The 22408-nt window shown below is 41.2% G+C and overlaps 1 protein-coding gene across 2 annotated transcripts in view; it reads right to left on the bottom strand.

The window, feature by feature from the left end:
* Positions 1-22408, bottom strand: part of CBLC (Cbl proto-oncogene C) — a 54762-nt gene that overhangs the window by 24207 nt on the left and 8147 nt on the right. For both annotated transcript variants that reach the window (XM_075190930.1, XM_075190931.1), the window contains exon 2: positions 115-261. In XM_075190930.1, the coding sequence (XP_075047031.1) occupies positions 115-261 (147 nt within the window). The remainder of the gene's footprint in view (positions 1-114; positions 262-22408) is intronic.

The following is a 22408-nucleotide window of genomic DNA, read 5'->3' as shown; positions in this document are numbered from 1 at the left end:
GCGGTCAATGAATATTGGTTCAGTCAGCAAAATGGCGCCTGCAGTTTGTGAACCTGAAATCTGTCAGGATGAGTACAAAGCAATTTTATTAAAACAATAAGTTTACATAGTTACCTAGTCCCAAAGTGCTGTTTCCAGAATTTGGATGCCTCGAGTTTTATGATATTGTAGGAATTCCCTTGATACCGACCAGAAGGGAACAAAGCTCGGAGCTCGCACAGAATGTGACTGAAGATTAGCGAGTGCTTAGTGAGTGTCCTCCTGAAAGAAGATGACACATTTAGCGGGAATTCCTTTGTAATCAGATTGTTATAAACAGTGTGACAAGCTAATAGACAAAATATATGATAAATGTAAATATGTATTACTGAAGTAAACATATTTTATCTTGAGTTCCCCACAATTGAAGCAACAGTTAATCTCCCAAATTAATTGTTTTTAGTTATCAACTATAAACTTAGAATACATCGCCCAATATGAGATTCCAGGGCCATCTTAACAACATTATGGGCCCCCGGTGCACTTGGGCCCCTACCTACACAACCGCTCACAGGAATAAAAATGTAAATTATCAATAAAATTAAGTTGATATTTATTGGTACCTGAAACAAAAATCAGTGTTTAAACATTAAAAAAAACATGCTGTACAACTGTGCATTGATACATGGGTGAATATATATTTTTCGTATTGGGCCCTGCCTATGGGGCCCCTATGCTCCTGCGGCCCCCGGGCAACTGCCCAGCATGCCCAGGGGAAAAGACAGCCCTGTAAGATTCCCCTGCTCCACTTCATTAAACAGCTGAAGTTCCTCTTACATTTGGGCAGATTTATCAAAGCATGAAAAGCAATAGAGGATTTTTTTCCCTTTTCACTCTGTAAGGCAAAGGAAAATACTGCTGGCAGTGAGTCCAGGTTGGCAAAAACAGATTAAAACCATTTAAAAAGATGCTTTATTCTTTGAATAAAGAATTTTTTTTAATGCCTAAATGTTTTTAAATAAATGTTATCTATTTTTTTTAAGCGAAAATGGAAAAATCCAATTTGTGCATTCTGTTCCACTGTGTATGCGCAAGCTATCAGGACGTGTCCGGAAACTGGCGCGGCAAAGCGGTAAGATAACTTTTACCATGCTGAACCAGTAGACAATAACTCTCGATAAGGGGTGATAAAAAATAAAAATCAGATTTATCAACGCAATTGGAGTTCTAATGAGTAATAGGCTGCAATCTCCTGATGTGATCTGATAAAGGTAAAAAAAAAAAGAAAAAAAAAAGCTGAGACTGCAGTAGTTTGAGCTGCTGTGACATCACTATTTCTGCCACTGTGCTTAAATCCACCAACCCACACAATACATTTCTGATGGACAGGTCGTCAATAATACTATTGATAAACTAATAGGTATGAACATTTTAAGTCACAACAAGCAGTTTTTCTACAGAACATATTTTAGCAAAAAGGTATGAAACAAGTTAACCAGGAAGCAAAATAAATACCATGTTTTTCCTTGTGATAAGAATGTGAAGCGCTTTATTTTGTCTATTTCAACACAGCTTTCCTGTGTGGTATGCGGACTAAGAAAACAGAGGGCAGACTGAGACTGAAGTAGAACAGATGCCAAGTACAACCAGAGGTGGATATGCCTTTATATCTCATGTGAATACAATATATAAAGCAGTGGGACTTAGACACTCATTTAGAATTGGGGATGCTACAATGGCAGCAAAGGCGGACTGCTCCGAAAAAGTATAAATGGCTAATGCAATTTTTGAAACTTGATAAATCACACAAATTAGCAGTCCCCTTAGAAACCTATAGGGACTAACATTTAATTTAATGACATTCTCCTGTGTGGTGTTCTTAAGGTGGGACTTGAAAGGCTAAAGATCCAAATTCTGCAGGCAAAATGCGATGATTCAAAGCTAAATGCGAATATATTTCACAGAAAAGTTTGGAAAACGTCACTCACATCTACTCATTTCTTTGTGAAGGTCCAAAGAGCTATATTATGTAAGGAAATGAGGGGAAGTAGAAAGCCACAGACTGAGGGTTTGATAGCGGTATGAACAGGGACCTCTAACGCACAAAGCAGTGATGTGAGTCTCCTGGTAGGTTAATTGGCTTCAGACAAAATGAATCGTGTGTATCATCATCATCATCACCATTTATTTATATAGCGCCACTAATTCCGCAGCGCTGTACAGAGAACTCACTCCCATCAGTCCCTGTCCCATTGGGGCTTACAGTCTAAAGTCCCTAACATACACACACAGACTAGGGTCAATTTGTTAGCAGCCAATTAACCTAGCAGTATGTTTTTGGGGAGGAAATCGAAGCACCTGGAGGAAACCCACGCAAACACTGGGAGAACATACAAACTCCTCACAGATAAGGCCATAGTCGGGAATTGAACTCTTGACCCCAGTGCTGTAAGGCAGAAGTGCTAACCACTTAGCCACCGTGCTGCCCTGTATGTTAGGGAATTTATATATGTAAGCTCCAATGGGCAGGGACTGATATAAAGGATTACATATTTTCTGTACAGAACTGCGTAATAGAATTGTCAGTCTATAAATAAACGATAAATAAAAATAGATAAACGCTTTGAGCAATTTTGTAGCTGTGTAGCGTTCGATTTAATTGCATCAGTCAGTAATCCACCAAAGGACACCTTCATACTGAATGTGATGCTATCGGCATCTCATAACATTCACTCTGGGCATTCATGTTTTCACATCAGTAATTCAATCCGCACTAACCTGTCTTTCCACTAGCGTGATGCACAAGTATTTCTACTCCTGATTTCCTGGTCTGCTAACCCCCAGCCCCAGCAATATCTTGCCCAATACACACACACACGTGCAATGAATTCAATGATTGCTATATTCCGGGTCATATCTAGCAAAACTGTTATCTGATTTGATGTCATATTTATTGTTTTAATAATTTTGTAACCATGTTAATTCCAATAATTTATTCAAACTATAAGTACAAAAAAAACAAAATGATTGCTTGACACAAATATTAACATTTTTACATGCATGTGCAATGTATAACTCTCGAAGGAGTCGGATAGCTCTGAATCATGCTAACGTATTATAAGTCTTCAAAAAAGAATTATGGACACCATGAATCTTTCAGCTCCGTGAGCCCCAGTGCAAGATGACCCTTGGTTTTAGTTAACCACTTAGCCACCCTGCTGCCCACATTGATTAATAAAGCCTAAAGGCCCTCCTCTGGTTCCAAATCACACTCTGAAATGAACATGCACACTAAATTTCACAGATTTGTTAAAACTTTTCCTACGTCTGAAATTCCTATGGACTAATCTTCCTCCACATGGAGTTATAAATACAAAAAGTACAATAAAACTTATAAAACTCCTTTTAGAGTGTTTTAACAAAGTAAAAAAACAGATTCCGTGCTTGTCTGCCAGTATGTATTCAATAAACAGGCTCCGCCCACTTCCGATCATGACTCATTCCAGTAGAATCCCACAGTAAAATGCAGAACACAAGATTTATAAATACTATTCCACGGGTAACTCTAATAGCAGAGCTTAGAAATAGAAAGCACACATTGGAGTATATTTACTAAACTGCGGGTTTGAACAAGTGGAGATGTTGCCTATAGCAACCAATCAGATTCTAGCTGTCATTTTGTAGAATGCACTAAATAAATGAAAGCTAGAATCTGATTGGTTGCTATAGGCAACATCTCCACTTTTTCAAACCCGCAGTTTAGTAAACATACCCCATTGAGGTTACCCCTTTCTTTTTTTTGCACAGTTACCCATAAACCTGTTTTCATAGATGCCCCTTAACCTTTCTGTCAATTATATTTATAAATATATATATATATATATATATATATAGTGTGTTTATTACTAGCTTTGCAGTAAAACCACATCAATCCATATAAAATAAGTATTTTTAGGACTGTATTTGTGAAGGTAAAAGAATGCCCTTTCGCTTGTAATAACATTATTATTTTGATTATTTACTTTATACAGCGCTCACATATAACTATTGTTTTCTTTCAATAGCTTTGATTAGACTTGTTGGGAACTTTGTGAGTCAATAGGCAGGTCACAGCACAATAACAGAGGGAAGGACGTCATTGCAGTACAGAAGAATGCTAAGTGCTTTAATACAGAGGCAAGTAAAAGACAATAGTACAGAGCTAAACAACCAGATAAAAGAAGACAACGTCAATACAGCAGGGTAACACTGACCAAGTGATGTTAACCTTCTACAGAGCACAGGCAGAGGATGTATCGCTCAGGTGGTCCTACATATTGCTGCTTGTTTAATAAACTTAATTCTGATTGGTCGATCTTTATACAACCTGCTGTGAAACCATTGTGAAAATAAATTTTATTTTAAACACATTCCTAGCATCATCATCATCATCATTTATTTATATAGCGCCACTTATTCCGCAGCGCTGTACAGAGAACTCATTCACATCAGTCCCTGCCCCAACGGAGCTTACAGTCTAGGGGCCTGATTCATTAAGGATCTTAACGTGAGAAACTTCTTTTTTCAGTCTCCTGGACAAAACCATGTTACAATGCAAGGGGCGCAAATTAGTATTCTGTTTTGCACATAAGTTAAATACTGACTGTTTTTTCATGTAGCACACAAATACTTGATAGCTTATTTGTACACTGAAATTTAAAGTTGATATTTGTGTGCTACATGAAAAAACAGTCAGTATTTAACCTATGTGCAAAACAGAATACTAATTTGCGCCCCTTGCATTGTACCATGGTTTTGTCCAGGAGACTGAAATAAGAAGTTTCTCAAGTTAAGATCCTTAATGAATCAGGCTCTAAATTCCCTAATATAGACACACACTCACACAGACAGACAGGCAGGGAGACAGACAGACAGATAGGGAGGGACTAGTGTCAATTTTGATATCAGCCAATTAACCTACCAGTATGTTTTTGGAGTGTAGGAGGAAACCGGAGCACCCGGAGGAAACCCATGCAAACACAGGGAGAACATACAAACTCCACACAGATAAGGCCATGGTCGGGAATTGAACTCATGACCCCAGTGCTGTGAGGCAGAAGTGCTAACCACTGAGCCACTGTGCTGCACCATCTCTATTCCAATGAACGTGTGAGAGAGATGAGGCTGAAGGCATTGTATGTAAATTGGAGGTGTCGTCCAATCAGGAGGTGACTCTGCCTTGTAGCTCTTTGATAATTATATTATTTATTTTCAAGCATGGTGTATCCAGGTCATTAATCATTTCAGATAGTAGCTTAGTATAAAGGAATCGCATACTCGGAATACCATGCATAGTAAATTACAGACTAGTTAAACAGCTCTTGTGGAATTCTTCATTAACATAGGGTTAGTCAGAGTAAATGAAACGTGATAATGATAAGCGATCGAGCGCCGGTAAAATTAATTCTGGGTATCTGATATTGGGCAGGTGGAATGTGAAGAAATCACGTCATTCAGCCCCCCCCCCCCCCCTTCCCTCCCAGATTCTGGGAGACTGCCTGCTTTTCCAGGAGGACTCCCTTAAATGTTCCCTTTGACCTCTCCGCAGCCAGTAAGCCATCGACTTCAGGCTATGGCTGTGTTGTTTGCTGCTTGCAATAAAGGGGAACTGAATATTCAATCACGCTTCCTTTTTTAGAAGACTGTAGTGGGGTGGGGAGTGGGGTGTACCTGCCCCTGTCACATTCCTAGAAGCGTTTGAAGAAGCTGTGTGAAACACTGTCCTACACAATGCTCATTCCGTACTGTTTAAACTTGAACCGCCATCAGGGGCAAACGCAGGATTCGCAGAGGGGGGTTTCCACAAAACGCCGCCAGTGGGCACGACCAGCATGCATGGAGGTGTGGCTATAATTTTAGACAGTGCTTGGCTGCTCTCCAACTCTTCCTATCCCCATAATATACATGGGCAATGCTGCCTGCACTACTGTTAGGTGCACGCAGCTCTCCCTTTTCAAGCAGAGCCGTGTGAAGCGGGGGCAGGGTCCATCCACCTCAATTATACAGTGCCCCAGGCTTGGAGGGGGGTTTCCAGGCACTAGAACCCCCCCCCCCCATCCAGTTTGCCTATGGCCATATGCATCTGTAGGTATAGAGTGTTCAGAAAGCGTAATTGAAAGATTTGGCAATCAACCACATTGAACGATGGCGCCTCTCTGCCCCTCGGGCCAAGCAGTCAGATCACGTCCGCTCTGACTTGGGAACGTGAAGATGACCATACACACACAGACCAACAGCAGTCACCTGCCGTAATCTTTCGACTACAATGCATTTACCAATTTACCAAACCGGTTGCAATACTGCAGTGTGTGTGGCCAGCACTAATGAAAAAAAACAGTGAGGGTCACGAAAAACCAATACCCTTCCCCGGTTGTATATTCAATCACAATTTCCTGTTTGTCATGTCTGATGAGCAGGTTCACCAACGTCAGCACTGAAAGTCAATAAAAATGTGTGAAATTTCCATCAGTCGGGGTGAAAAATGTGACTTATTTCTGACATTACTGTGCTACACAAGGAAGTACCAAACCAATGACTATAACCACTGCTAACGTGAAAACACATTTTTTTGTCCTCCCTGATCGTTTCTCTTCTAGGTGTACTATTTTAACTTTGAAATGTTGGTATTACCTAACAATGTGTCAGTAAGAGTTCCTCTATCAATAACTTTTTTATAAGGTTATCAGCAATAATAATTTTTAAAGGCTGGCATCCCTGAGGACAAGCCTAGACCGTCCATTACCGATGCTGTAATTATCCCTACTGGCAAGGTCTACATCTAACCGAGCAGCATAAGTCACCTCTGAGGGTTCTGGGAGAAACGTCACAAGGTATGTTAGAAGACGACAAGCAGGCTCATCAGGCCTATGTAGGGTTAGGCTTTTGTTCACTTATTTACTTAAGATTTCAAGATAGAGGAGCCCATTTACACTCATCAGCTTTTTAAACATGCCAGCTTTAAGCAAGGGAATAGGACAGAGAGCATTATGGTCAACCTTTGCTAGGTATGAACTTCAGATATTTCAGGTGTAATATTTAACACAGTTAAGGTTTTGGTGTGTGTTATATGCTTAGTTGCATATAGACATCTACACTATTTGACATGACTTGACCACTAAATAAGTGCTAATATCGCAATACAATTATATATTGCATGTTAAATACTCTCCTTCAAATGATATCAACTTGTACAGCAAATTATAAAATTAAGAAAGATACCGGGAATTGCATTCAACAAATTACAAGTGATTCTGTGTAGTTGTCCAAACGTATAGTACATTTAGAAGAGTCAAGGGGAGGTGGGGGGTATGTGGCTACAAAGTACCTGGGCCTCCATAGGGGCCGATGGTGGCCAGTAAGGTTTGGACAGATTGGGCAATGTATATTTTATTGGTTGTCGTTACTAGTAATTGTGCTCCGATCATTTCAGTACTGGGTCATTGACTGTAACAAGGTGTTTGTTATGAACTTGCCTGATATGAACTTGCCCTTAGAATTGCCCTCATTCAAGGTGGCCAGGATTGGCTCATGAAGATTCCATCTTGGATCCCTGTTATGAACTTGCCCTTACAATGGTCCTTATCCAAGATGGCCGGGACTGCCTCATGAAGATTCCATCTTGGATCTCATTTTCTGTTTGGGCCTAGAAAAGGCACTTCCTGTTTTGAAGTCTTTGCTTGAGTATTGTGTTTGTATCTGAACGAGATGCTTCCACAGAACCTTGTTCCCTCTTGTGATTTGGATTACAATTGCTTGATATTTCTACCAGACCTTTACTACAGAACTACCTGGCTATTGGGTTCCGTTTGTGATATTAGAAGTGTGACCGTGTTATTGATGACAGAGTTATCATGGTCGAGGGGAAAACAGTGCAAGCGGACTGATCAGTCTTGTCATCTGACTTATAGTGGTCCTACCTTTTGGGGTCTCTGCACTTGGATCCCCATTGAAGCAATAGATGTACACCACTGGCTATCTAGGTGACCATGTTTCTGGAGTCTTTCATCTGGATTGGATTAAGGACCTCAGGAAAGCGATTGGAAAACTAATATTTTGGAGATATAACAGAAGCAATTAAAGCAGTTGTGGGCCAGCTCTCTGCTCCTGATAGAACTTATACTCTGCTTTGTTATAAAGCAGAGAATAAGACTGTGGGAGCAACCAAAATCTGCATCAAATGAACTCCTCTGCACAATGCAGGGAGGTCACGCGGCATAGCACAGGAGGAAGAGGAGTGAGTGCAGTGTCCTATCCCACCAACCTCTGTGTGTGTGTGTGGGGGGGGGGGGGGGTTGTGAGAAGGTATTTATCATCATTTATTTATATAGCACCAGTAAATTTCGTAGGTGTATGGGGGATATGTGACAGGCATGGGGCAGAGGTCTGAGGGGCATTTGGCAGAGGACATAGAGGCATGTTGCAGAGGATATAGGGGCATGTGGGGAGGTTCGAGGAGAATGTGGGGAGGTAGGAGTGGCATGTGAGGAGGTCCGAGGGGCCATATGAGGAGGTCCGAGGGGCACGTTGGGGGCATGCCATTTGCAGCCATAATGCACGTGCAGCCCTTGGCTTGAAGTATATCAGGTTTCCCATCACTGGACTAGAGCATTCTTGCCAACTCTCCCAGAATGTGCGGGAGAATCCCGAAATCCGGGTCGGTTTCCCGGACTCCCGGGAGAGCAGGCAATTCTCCCGCATCCGCCAAATACCTGCTCAAAATAATGCGATATGCGGTGAATCGCGTCATTTTGGCCCCGCCCCCACATCAAAACATCATTTTCGACGCGGGGGGCGGGGACAAAATGACGTGATGGACCGCGCCCCGGCCCCTCGTGCCCTCTGGCCACGCCCACTGTCCAGGGTCTCCCGGACTGAAGTGCCGAAAAGTAGGCAAGTATGGACTAGAGGAACCAGGTGAGAACTTAGAAAAGGGAGAATGACAGAGTAAAACAGGAACTGAAGCCTTGTCAACTGTATTCAGAGAGAAGTGATTTAAGAGGAAAAGTTTATTAGAGGCAGATACAGACAGCGAGAGACAAAGAAAGAGAGGGAAAAGAAAACATTATTTGAAGGGTACTTCAGTAAAGTTTCTGCCATTCTGACGCTGCAGTAGCGGCAAACTCTGCGCGGACAAGAAATAGAACCTTAAAACAGCATAAAACATATTGTTGCAGGTTTGGGTTTGTTTCCAAAAGCGTAAGATTATGCAACATAACAAACTTGGTCAAAATACAGTGTCTTTATCAAAGTTTTCATTTTGCAGAACACCCCCTGTCTGAAGTCAGGCTGGGTTACCTTTGTAAACGGTGTTGTTACCTAATTTAGCAAGAAACATTCTCCAGGTTAAGCCTGTTGACCCAGTTGAAACCATGCCTAGCCAATAAAAGACTACATTAAACATAAAACATGTAGTACTAATTAATCGTAAAACAAGTAATTATAGCTCACAAATTTGTAGCACCTATTATATACTGATAATAGCTTATGAAACATTTTAAACCCCTATTAATTAAGCTCTGAAACATGCGGAAATGGCTGTGTGCATATGGTTTAGACATCATCATCATCAATTTATTTATATAGTGACAACATATTCCGTAGCGCTTTACAATTGGGGACAAACATAGTAAACTAATAAACAAACTGGGTAAAACAGACAAAGAGGTGAGAAGGCCCTGCTCGCAAGCTTACAATCTATGGGACAATGGGAGTTTGACACATGAGGTTAAGTCTACATTTTGCATTTCAGGCCCAGCCAGACTGCAAAGGTAAAAGTGACTCATAAGCTAAATGATCCCGTCACACAACAATGTTGGTCAGGGGGTAATTGTCTTGTGTGAAATTGTGTAACTGGTGGTAATAGGGTAATGTAGTGAGGTTAAGAGGGTGGTTGAGGAATATTATAAGCTTGTCTGAAGAGGTGGGTTTTCAGAGAACGCTTGAAAGTTTGTAGACCAGAGGAGAGTCTTATTGAGCGAGGGAGAGAATTCCATAGAGTGGGTGCAGCCCGAAAAAAGTCCTGTAACCGGGAATGGGAGGATGTAATGAGGGTGGAGGAGAGACACAGATCTTGTGCAGAACAGAGTTGCCGAGTTGGGAGATATTTTGAGACAAGAGAGGAGATGTATGTTGGTGCAGCTTTGTTGATGGCCTTGCAGGTTAGTAAAATTATTTTATATTGGATTCGGTAGAAAACAGGCAGCCAGTGTAGAAACATACAGAGTGATTCAGCAGTGGAATAACGATTTGCAAGGAAAATCAATCTTGCCGCAGTCTGCAAAATAAATTGTAGGGGTTTGAGTCTGTTTTGGGGAAGATCAGTAAGGAGGGAATTGCAATAGTCAATGCGGGAGATGATAAGTGCATGAATTAAGGTTTTTGCTGTCTTGCGTGAGATATAGACATAATTTAGTATCCTAACTAGTGAGCAAAAGCCTAATTCAGAAAATATCATAGATATCTCCTGCAGTAGACTAAGTACCGAATAACACCACAGTCCCCATAATTCTCATTGTGGGGCCAATTTATCAACCTCCTAAAAGCTTAGCTTTTCAGAGCTTGACCCTGACGACTACGCCATTTGAAGATGTTGTTAGTCGTTTTGCCCTAGGGGAGAGAATCGCAGGAAAGGGATCTTCGGAACCCTCTCTGGCAGGCTACGTGCTCTCCCCTCCGTTAAATAATGAAAACGACTCTATGTATGCGCAATCTAAGGCCATGAATTCACAGTAAAGTCTCGGGGTTAGATCCCGGAGTTGTTGGAAAAGTAGCGTCATTGTCGGGACAGTCTCTTTATTAGATGCGCTCTTCTGGCATAATTTTTTGAGAAAGGGTCTTGCTAAATAGGCTTCCCCATGTGTTACATGGGGAAAGTTTGCTGGACAGACCCAGCGTTAGCAGAGGGAGGGCTTTTCCGTATTTAATATATTCATTCAACAATTTGTTTTGTCAGGCTAACTACCTAACAAAATGATGAAGAACGTAACCCAATCAGTGTTGGAGGACTGGCATTTTTTTTAATCAAAAGTGTGAACTTCTGCAACAAAATAATTGTGAAAATAGAGTGTATTAATCAGTCATTTTGCAGAAAAGCCCCTTTCTGAAATTTGACACAAGCTGTGTCTTTACCTAGCTTAACAAACAAAGCCTGGTGTTCCAGTTGGTACCTTGCCTAGTCAATAAAAGTCTATATTAATCGTAAAACATGAAATAATTAATCGTAAAGTAAGTAATAATAACTTGCAAAGTTTTCAGAACCTGATAATATTCTGTTTCCAACGTTATTGCAATGTTAAAACCAAATAAATATAAGTCACTAATGTCCCAAACCAACTAGTGTTTAAAAATTTGTGGTTTTTTTTCTTTGGGGGAAGGGAAGGGCTGGTAATTCCGAATAGCTGCCTCGGGCACAGAAGTGTCTTTTCTCAGTTTTGGGTGATGGGCAATTAGGAAACAGAGTAAAATTGATGATTGTAGGTACAAAGTGCCATTTGTCAACTATCCGCTGTCTAAAAAAAATCATTGATGTGAACAAAAGATATTGTGGCAGGTAGTCTCTTCAATAATTGTAATTGAGTTTACCAAATTTTTGTAGCTCTTCTAATACACTTGTATGTAGGATGCAATATATTGCTAAAAAAAAAAACCTCCCCAAAAATAAACAATGACGCACAAGTGTCAAAGTTTCCATCATTTCAGGAAATGTTAAATATTTAAAAATGAAGTCTCTTTAGTATCTTGTTCAGACAGCTCATCATACTCAGCAGAATATATATTATTTTCTTCCTTTAAGAATCTCAGATTCTGGAAAAAAACACACATTGATATTTGAGAATATGGCTATATTTACACTGGAATGCAAAAAAACTGGATTCCGACTTCAGCACTGATATTATGTAAACCCACATATACATAGAAGAAAAACACAGTTAAAAAAACAACAACAAGAAACTCCATAAAAAGAATGTCCAAAATTTCAATGTAATAACTTCCTGGGTCAGAGGGCAGTCACACCCCCACATACCCATGCACTCACTTGGTGTCATCTCTCAGAAGTCTTATATTCTTCAATGACGTTGATGGAAAGATCCCTTGCAGCTGGTGTACTTCTTTTATTACCAAAAGCAATTGAAGTAAGGATGAGATCTCCTTCTTCCCATCGACGTCACCCTCTTTGTGTCCGCCAATGTCCTATGGAATGTGAGCTCTTCCGAGCAGTGCCCTCTCTCTGTGGTTTTCTTATGTAATTTAGCAGGTTGTAACTATGTCATTATTTAAATTAGTTGTTTGTATTTATTATCTTTTGCCCTTGTGTGTATATATATATATATATATATATATATATATATATATATATATATATATATATATGTATATATATATATATACTAGGTTTCAGAAACAAAAGTAAGAGAAAAAAAACACTTGCTGCAATAATAATAAAAACTAGACAAGTACAATACATATAAATGTAATAATGTATGTTAAATAAAGAGGCTTAAAATAAGCTGTGCTATTCTTGACCATCTTAGCAAAATATTAGATTGTGTTTCCTTTTAAAGTAATACAACAGAATGAATACTAAACTTCCACTCACATAATATTAAATAAAGAAAAATACAATTAGTGTTACAAGAAACTGCAGAATATCACAAGTAACTTAATCTTACTGCATTTTCCTTTTCTATAAAGCCACAGAAGTACTAGAGAACAATTAAGGTGGCCATTTTGTTGAAGCCACACCCCTTTAAAACATAGGCAGATGCCCACAAAACTGGGCCTTAGACTGCAGACAGTTATAGTTTTTGTTTTAAATGCAGACATGAGGGGTAGGTGCCTAGAGGCAGTTTCCTCCTTCTAAAGCACTGAACCATCATGATTCAAGTGTAGGGGGGATTCTAGGAAACTGGAACCCCCCCTAAGGGCTCCGTCCCTGGGGGATGTGATTGCCCTCTGACGCAGGAAGTTATTACATTGAACTCTTGCACATTCTTTATATGGTGTTTCTTGATTATTATTTTTTTGTCGCTATTTGAACTATGTTTTTTTTTATATATGTATAACTAGCTCTCAATATTCAGAATCCTGAAAGAGGGACAAAATAAGCCCCGCCCTAGCCTTGGCCAAACTCCACCCAGATACGACCAAACTTTGCCCACAAATGGGCATATTCCCTCAAACCCCACCCACTTTCTCATTAAGCCCACCCCTTTTGAGGGAAGCAACTTGGGACATCCCACCAAATAGGGACAGTCGGGAGGTATGTGTATATGCGGGTTTACACAAACCAGTCACAATCCGGTTTTTGCATTACAATTTTTGGGTTGAAGGTGTGGTGGCACCTTGTAGGTTTCTAGCTGTAGCTGCAGATATATTTTGCGAGCAAAAGGAACAGTGTGGGGGGGTTCAAATTTTGTGTTTAAAATATTTGACATTGGGTTTCGCATTTCATATAGTTATTTGTGGTTCCAACAGGGCCTTAACTAGGGCTGTGCTATAGAGGCGACCGCCCAGGGCGCAACGCTGAAGGGGGGAGCAATTTAGGAATGTTTTAGGTTAATTTGGTTAAAATTGAGGACTAGGGGGGCGGCATTTGTCTTTCTCGCCTCAGGTGGTAGAATTCTAAGTTACGGCTCTGAGTTCCAAGCAATTTGATATCAGTACTTGCAAACTTTTCCTTTCTCCCCTCTAAGATCTCCCAGAGGGGGGTCAGGTGGCTAGTGTAGGAGGGGGCATGGTAATGAAATAGTGTCACCATAACACACCCCATGTCAATATTTTGGGGTGTTGTGCGGCGGGCTCCATCCGGTATCCAGGAGAGTGCCTGCTCTCCGCTAGTCCAGGAGGACTCACGGAATTGGGGAACCTCCCAGACATTCCGGGACATTAGACAAGTGTTGGTATCATTGGCTGAGTTATAGCTACTACAACTTCCCAATAATAATAATAGATGTGACTTTTGCACTGTGTGACACATTTCGTTATCAGCTAGTGATGAAAGGAGAATGCCCGTAGTGGCACTTTAATGCACTGTGAACTTTATTTTTAAGAATGTACAAAGTCGGGTATAGAAGACTTCTGCCCCTTAATCTAAAGCCTGCAATCTCAGCCTGTAGTATGTGCAGCCCAAAGGGCACCTCAACTACAAGGGGCACTGTAAATTGACATACATTAGGGCAGTGATGGGCAAATTGGAACGCTTGGCGAGGCCTCCTAGCCTTCAAAAGCAAAGCACATTACCCTTAATCTCAGTAATAAGTTAAAACAATAAATGTAATCAAGGAAAGAGGCACCTATGTGTAATAACAGATCAACGGGCATTTTAAGCAAGTGTTACAAGCTTTAACAACGAATCAGCCAATAAATCAGGAAGGAGCTGGGGCCGCAGATAAAGGCTCAGAGAGCCCTTGGTGCCCATTACCGCATTACTTACCCGTACTTGATATAAAGGAATACACTTTAGGGGGTACTTGGCAAACATTTACCTTTACGCAGGGGTGTATATTAAAAAAAAAAAGTTGACAAATCCCGATATAAACAAAACAAATAGAAAATACTTTGATGCCATCTAAATATAAAACAGAAACAGAGTTGGCACCCAACTACAAAGGACACAATGTAAGAGCCAGTTTGTAGTCCCAATCAATCAATCCTAAATAATTAATCAAAGAAAGGTGAGAGTTGGGCTTTTTTTGCCCTTTCATATAGACTGAGATTGCACTGAGCTCAGGAACGAACTAGACCTCAACATTCCATGCGCACTTCAAGCCCTGTTCTAAAGTTGAATGGTAGTGGTTGCAGACGGCCCCATGCTGTGTCATGACATGGGCAGCACAGCCAAGTGGACGGGGATGCAGGGCCGTCTTTCCGACTGGGCACGATGGGCAGGTGCCCGGGGCCCAGGGGGAAAGGGGGTCCTTTTGTGGCCACCTGACCATTCAGATCAGGTGGTCAGGTCAGGTGGCGATCCGGCTCCCTCTATGGTCCCCTCTTCTGTGCTGTACTCGCAGTGAATGTCGGGTGTTATGCCATCACGACTGACATTCACTACGAGCACAGCACAGAGGAGCGCAGAACGGAGACTCAGAGGTGACTCAGAAAAAAAAGAAGAGAACAGGATCGGACTTGGAGAGCAAGGCGATTGAAAGGTAAGTTAAGGGGGCCCATATATATATATATATATATATATATATATATATATATATTTATTTATTTACATACACATATATATGGGCCCCGCTGCACTGCTTTGCCCGGGGGCCCATAATGTTGCTAAGATGGCCCTGCGGGGATGGGGATTGAATTCTGGGCTGTATTGTACTCCAAAACAAGTTTTACCTGTTTCTCGCTCACGTCTGTACAGCCAAACATTGTCTGATGATCTGTCACAACTTTTGCCTGAACTGTAGAGGTGACTTAGCAGTGCCAATTCTGCACACAGTACTTTGAAGAGAGAATCACCAGCCCTAAGTTGACTTGTGGGTAATCCAAGATCACCTGTTGTATTAAAGACGTCGACCGAGGATGGTGGAATGTGTGTAGCAGTAACAGATGGAGTGCTGTATGCCGCCCACACTCACATTGTTCAGTATTTGCTGTGCAATTATATATATAGCAGCTTTATTGGGATTTATTTGGAAGATTGCTAAACTCCACTTTTACAACTGTAATAAGGAAGTTTTGTGATCATATCCATTACAATGTACTTCCTCGTTCTAATCACTATGGGCCTGATTCATTAAGGAGAGTAAAGCAAAAAAAAAAAAGAGTAACTTTGCACCTTGGCAAAACCATGTTGCATTGGAGGGTGAAGTAAATTTATAATGTGGGGACAGATTTATAGTTGGGGTAGGACATGTCCTAGATCAACTTTAAATGTCAGTGTAAAAATAAAGCTATCAAGTATTTGTGTGCTACATGAACAAACAGCCAGTATTTAACTTACGTGCAAAACAATAAACTAATTTGCACCCCTTGTATTGTCACATGGTTTGTCCAGGAGAAAATGTACTCCTTTTTTTGCCAAGATTGGGAAACATTCCTGTCCGTCATTAAGTACAATGTGACAAAGAACCAAATCGGGAACAGTCCCCCACAAAAATCCCTCACTATTTCTTAAACTCAAAGTTGCCCAAGATGACTAAAAACACTTACGTGGTTTAAAGTCAAATAATAACTATATTAATGTCTTAAATGGATTCAAACCTGTTAAATAGCACCTGCACATAATGTAGACAGGAAGTTTTTCAGCAGGACCAATGTTCGTGAGAATGAAGTCTACTAATTCACTAAGAACTAGTGTTCAACATTGGTAACTCACAGCATCTGTTCATGTAGGCTTCCTGTGGATGCTACAATTTCCATCAACATCCCAAAGACATAGTGGCCGGTAATCACATACCTCATAAATTTCCATTCAAATTATCGAACTATTAATACTATCTGCACTCGAATTGACGACCTGCTAATAGTATTAGTAGGTTGCCAATTTAAATGCAGACAGTTTTAGTAGGTCGGCAATTCAAATGTAGACAGTATTAGTCTAATACTGTCTACATTTGAATTGTCAACCTACTACTACTTAGAGATGGGCGGGTCCGGTTCCCCGAGAACCGACCCACCCAAACTTTGCCTATCCGAGTACTGAGCTGAGCAGCTCGGTACTCTCCTGCCCGCTCCAAATCCAAATCGAGGCCGAACGTCATCGTGACGTCGTCGGATCTCGGGGCTCAGTTCTCGCGATACTTCAACATTATAAATACATGCCTCCACAGCAATCCATCGCCATTTGACAGAGGGAGAGAGCAGGGTGTAGTCACAGGCTGATTAGAGCAGGGACAGAGAATCCAATATTCTTCTTGCAATTGCTCTAACAAAAATCGCTAGAGAAGAGAGGAGAAGAGAGTTTATTATTTTTTTTTAATATATGGCACTCCACAGTGCTTTTGGGGTGTCCCCCATAATTGTGCATAAATATTTCTGGCTGTCAAAAGTCATATCTGTCAGCAGTATCTACCAACTAATTTTTAGCACTCCACAGTGCTTTTGGGGTGTCCTTCCTAATTGTGCATAAATATTTCTGGCTGTCAAGAGTCATATCTGTCAGCAGTATCTACCAAATAATTTTTACCACTACAAGTGCTTTGCGCTCAGAATGGATTCAAAGCAGTCCACATATGATCAGAATGAGCAACCAGGTTCTGTCACCAGTCCTGATGTTAGTGTTCCCAGTACGTCATCTGGCCAAGGCGATTTCAAACAACAGAGTGTTTCCAAATTAGTGCAAAAAACAAAAAACAATTTTTTTTTTACTGTATTGAAGCGAAAAAGAAGTGTAACTGAGCAAAAGTTAAGTGACGATAAAAAAAAATTGCACGCATGCCATTCTACACACGCAGTGGCAAAGAGAGAATGAGGCCTTCACCTTTGGCTATTAGTGGCAGATCCCAAAAAGTTACCCAGCCTACAATTGGTGCACAACTACTGTTACGCGTCAAAGCTGAGCTGCAAGATAACAGTAAGGCATTAGAGGAGAATGTTTGCTCTGAGTCACAAATGACAACAATCCCTGTGGAAAGTCCATCCAACGGTGGGATGTCTAATCGTGAGCATTGTGCTGATGTGTACCTTAATAACCCGAGTGTAGCCGGTGATACCCAAATTGAGGATGCCATTTTGGAATTATAAGAGGATGAGGGGGAGATTTGTGTAGGCGACGAGGGCGCTAATGAGGATGTTGATGAGGATGAGGTTGTTTGTGTAAGTCCTGCACCAGTGGCAGCAGTTCTGGCGCGTGACAAGAAAAAGGCCATTGTCATGCCTGGGCATAAAACAAAAAAATCCACTTCTTATGTGTGGAATTATTTCTACCCAAATCCAGACAACAATTGTATAGCCATTTGTAGTGTATGTCAAGCCACAGTCAGTCGAGGGAGGGACCTTAACAATCTTGGAACCTCGTCTATGTTACGCCATTTAACGAGAGTTCATGGCAAAGTGTTGGGAAAAGCTGAAAGTTCTTCCCAAAATAATACAAGCACTCCATCATCAGCTATGACCCTCCGCTCACCGACATCCCGACGGCTACAAAATACACCCACCACACCATCCTCACCAATATCCTCAGTAGCGCTCGGAGTTAGCCCGGCATCCCACTTATTAAGACTGGATGACTCCTGCACTATTATTGATTCCACTGAAAAAAGCGTTAGTCCCACTGCTGCTGCTGGGGGTGAATCGTCATCCCAGAGGCAGGTCAAGAAAATGAGCAGTCCTACATTTCAGCAATTAACTGTGAAACAATCATTTGCGAGGGGAAGCAAATATGACAGCAGTCACCCAGTCGCCAAGCGAATCACAGACGCCATGGCTGCAATGTTAGTGTTAGATCTGCGTCCAATCTCCACAATAAACGCAGCTGGTTTTTCACAGTTAATTGAAGTTTTGTGTCTGAGCATTACAGAATTCCATCGCGACACCATTTCTCCCGTAAAGCAATTCCATAACTATACCAAAAAGTGTGTAAAAATGTAGAGATTGCGCTGAAAAATGCCATTCTGCCCACTGTTCACTTAACCACAGATATGTGGACAAGTGGAAGTGGCCAAACCAAAGACTATATGACTGCGACAGCCCACTGGGTTGGTCATTCACCTTCACCAGCAGGAACAGCAGCAGCATGTACACCACTACGTAACATTTGTCACAGGCAGGCCACTCTTTGTATCACCGGCTTCACTAACAGGCAGAAGGCTGACAATTTGTTACGCAAACTGAGAGATGTGATTGATGCATGGCTTATACCACTCGGACTCTCCCCAGGGTATGTCATTTCTGATAACGCCAACAATATAGTGCGAGCATAACAGCTGGGTGATTTCCAACATATTCCCTTTTTTGCTCACATCATCAACTTGGTGGTGCAGAGCTTCCTACGAAATAACCGTGAGGTGCAGGAGAGGCTTTCGGTGGCCCATAAAATTTCAGGCCATTTCAGGCATTCAGCCACAGCATGTAGGAGATTACAGCAGCTCCAAGAGCAGTTTAACTTGCCCTGCCACCAACTTGAGCAAGAGGTGGTAACTAGGTGGAATTCCACCCTGTACATGCTTCAGAGGATGGAGGAACAGCGCAAAGCCATCCAAGCATATTGCACAAGCCATGACATTGGGAAAGGAGGGGGGATGTATTTCACTCTTGCACAGGGGGGAATCCTTTCAGTCCTGTGCAAGGTGCTGAAACCATTTGAAGTTGTGACGTGTGAGGTGAGTGCAGACTCTGCTAGTTTGAGCCAAGTCATTCTTTTAATTAGACTATTGGAAAAGCAGCTTGAGAAAATGAAGGAGGAGCTGAAAGCAAGCAATTCAGCAAAGTATGTTGGCCTTGTTGATCAAGTACTTAATTCGCTTCACAATGATCCTGGAGTTATTAAGATCTTGAACTCGGATCAGTATGTTTTGGCCACTGTGCTTGATCAAAGGTTTAAAACCTACATTGAGTCTTTACTTGTAAATGAGCGAGATGTGAACTTTTGCAAGGAGCTATTGCTCAGCAAGTTGGCCGCTGAACTGGGCCTTGGCTTGACAACGTGTCCTCCTTCACTTTGTCAAGCTGCTGCTGCTCGTAAACAATTAAATTTCCCAAAAAGAAGCAGGGAAGATGCAGAGGGCAGACCAGAACAATTTAACATCTGGGCTGGTTTGAAGGATTTTTCAAAAAAATGTGTCACTTTGCCCATAACTCCATCCAATACGAGTATAAACATGCAAAGAATGGTGGAGGATTACTTTCAAGAGGTAGTTGATATGGAAATGTCAGACAGTCCCTTTCCTTACTGGGAAGAAAAGCAGGCCATTTGGAAACCCATGTACAAACTTGCTTTGCAATACCTAAGCTGCCCACCCTCCAGTGTGTACTCTGAACGAGTGTTCAGCACAGCAGGGAACTTAGTCAGTGATCGCCATAGAAGGTTACTTCCCAAAAATGTGGAGAAAATGATGTTTATCAAAATGAACTACATCTTCCACGAGGAAGGCCTTCACCATCCAAGACATCCAAGCACTGACTGTTCTCTAATGGCGGATTCAAGCGGCGATGAATTGATAGTCTGTGATGATGACGTACACACTCATGAGGGTGAGGATGAAGCTGAAGATGATGACGATAACATCTTTTTAAAACTTTCTATGTAAGTGTAGGGTGCAATCTACCCCCAAAGAAGAAAGGGACTTGTGGCATTTCCATATCACGTACGTCTTGAAAGGCTACTGTTTGGGCAATTTATCCTTAAGGGTAGGGTGTCATAGACAGAGTGACCCCAAACTGCCTTTGTCCATTTCTCTTAATATTGTACAGTCTATAACAGCTGAATATTTTGGTATTTTATACAAGTGGAGGGGGGCCTAGAGAGACAGAAACCAAACTGGCTTTCTCCATGTCAATTAATATATTACAGTCTATAACGGCTGAATTTTTTTGCATTTTATACAAGTGGAGGGGAGCCTAGAGAGACAGAAACCAACCTGGCTTTCTCCATTTAAATTAATATTGTACAGTCTATAGCGGCTGAATTTTTTGGTTTTTTAAACAAGTGGAGGGGGGCCTATAGAGACAGAAAGCAAACTGTCTTTTTCCATTTCTTTACATATTTAACTATAAGTGTAGGGTGTAATATACATCCAAAGACGATGGCTGCATTGCCAATATGCATAGATGGAGAGGAAGACAATCTGTTTTGTGTGAGAATAAATGAAGGCCTACCAACGAAGAATTAAACAGTTTTTTGGATGATTTATTACCTCTACAATTAGATTACTTATCTCTAAAACAGTTGGAGCACTAAATTGGGTTATTTTAGGCCCAAAAACATTGATTTTCCAACAAAATAGCAAAACAAAACCAAACAAAACCAAAACCAAAACCAAAACACGCAATGGCGATTTTGCAAAACCAAAACCAAAACCAAAACATGTCGGTAATCCAGATCCAAAACCGAATCCAAAACCAAAACACGGGGGTCAGTGACCATCTCTACTACTACTGTCTGCATTCAAATTGATGACATACTAATACTGTCTACATTGGAATTGGTGACCTACTAATACTGTCTGCATTCGAATTGTCGACCTACTAATACTGTCTACATTTATGTAGAAAGAAGAAACTTCATAAAAAGTAATGCTTATTAGTGAGGTATAATTAAATGTCACCAATAGAAAAATAATATATAGTGCAGGTAATACTGCAGAGTTATACTCAGTGACCGCGCACAGTACAGGTAATATTGCAGAGTTATACTCAGTGACAGCGCACAGTACAAGTAATAGTACAGAGTTATACTCAGTGACAGCGCACAGTACAGGTAATAGTACAGAGTTATACTCAGTGACAGCGCACAGTACAGGTAATAGTACAGAGTTATACTCAGTGACAGCGCACAGTACAAGTAATAGTGCAGAGTTATACTCAGTGACAGCGCACAGTACAGGTAATAGTGCAGAGTTATACTCAGAGACAGTACAGGTAATAGTGCAGAGTTATACTCAGTGACAACGCACAGTACAGGTAATAGTGCAGAGTTATACTCAGTGACAACGCACAGTGCAGGTAATAGTACAGAGTTATACTCAGTGACAGCGCACAGTACAGGTAATAGTGCAGAGTTATACTCAGTGACAGCGCACAGTACAGGTAATAGTACAGAGTTATACTCAGTGACAGTACAGGTAATAGTACAGAGTTATACTCAGTGACAGTACAGGTAATAGTGCAGAGTTATACTCAGTGACAACGCACAGTGCAGGTAATAGTACAGAGTTATACTCAGTGACAGCGCACAGTACAGGTAATAGTGCAGAGTTATACTCAGTGACAGCGCACAGTACAGGTAATAGTACAGAGTTATACTCAGTGACAGCGCACAGTACAGGTAATAGTACAGAGTTATACTCAGTGACAGCGCACAGTACAGGTAATAGTGCAGAATTATACACAGTGACAGAGCACAGTACAAGTAATAGTACAGAGTTATACTCAGTAACAGCGCACAGTGCAGGTAATAGTGCAGAGTTATACTCAGTGACAGCGCACAGTGCAGGTAATAGTGCAGAGTTATACTCAGTGACAGAGCACAGTACAAGTAATAGTACAGAGTTATACTCAGTAACAGCGCACAGTGCAGGTAATAGTGCAGAGTTATACTCAGTGACAGTACAGGTAATAGTACAGAGTTATACTCAGTGACAGTACAGGTAATAGTACAGAGTTATACTCAGTGACAGTACAGGTAATAGTGCAGAGTTATACTCAGTGACAACGCACAGTGCAGGTAATAGTACAGAGTTATACTCAGTGACAGCGCACAGTACAGGTAATAGTGCAGAGTTATACTCAG

This window comes from Mixophyes fleayi, chromosome 11 (genome assembly GCF_038048845.1).
Source record: "Mixophyes fleayi isolate aMixFle1 chromosome 11, aMixFle1.hap1, whole genome shotgun sequence".
In the NCBI taxonomy this organism is placed as follows: Eukaryota; Metazoa; Chordata; class Amphibia; order Anura; family Limnodynastidae; genus Mixophyes; species Mixophyes fleayi.
This window is presented reverse-complemented; position numbering and strand designations above follow the sequence as displayed.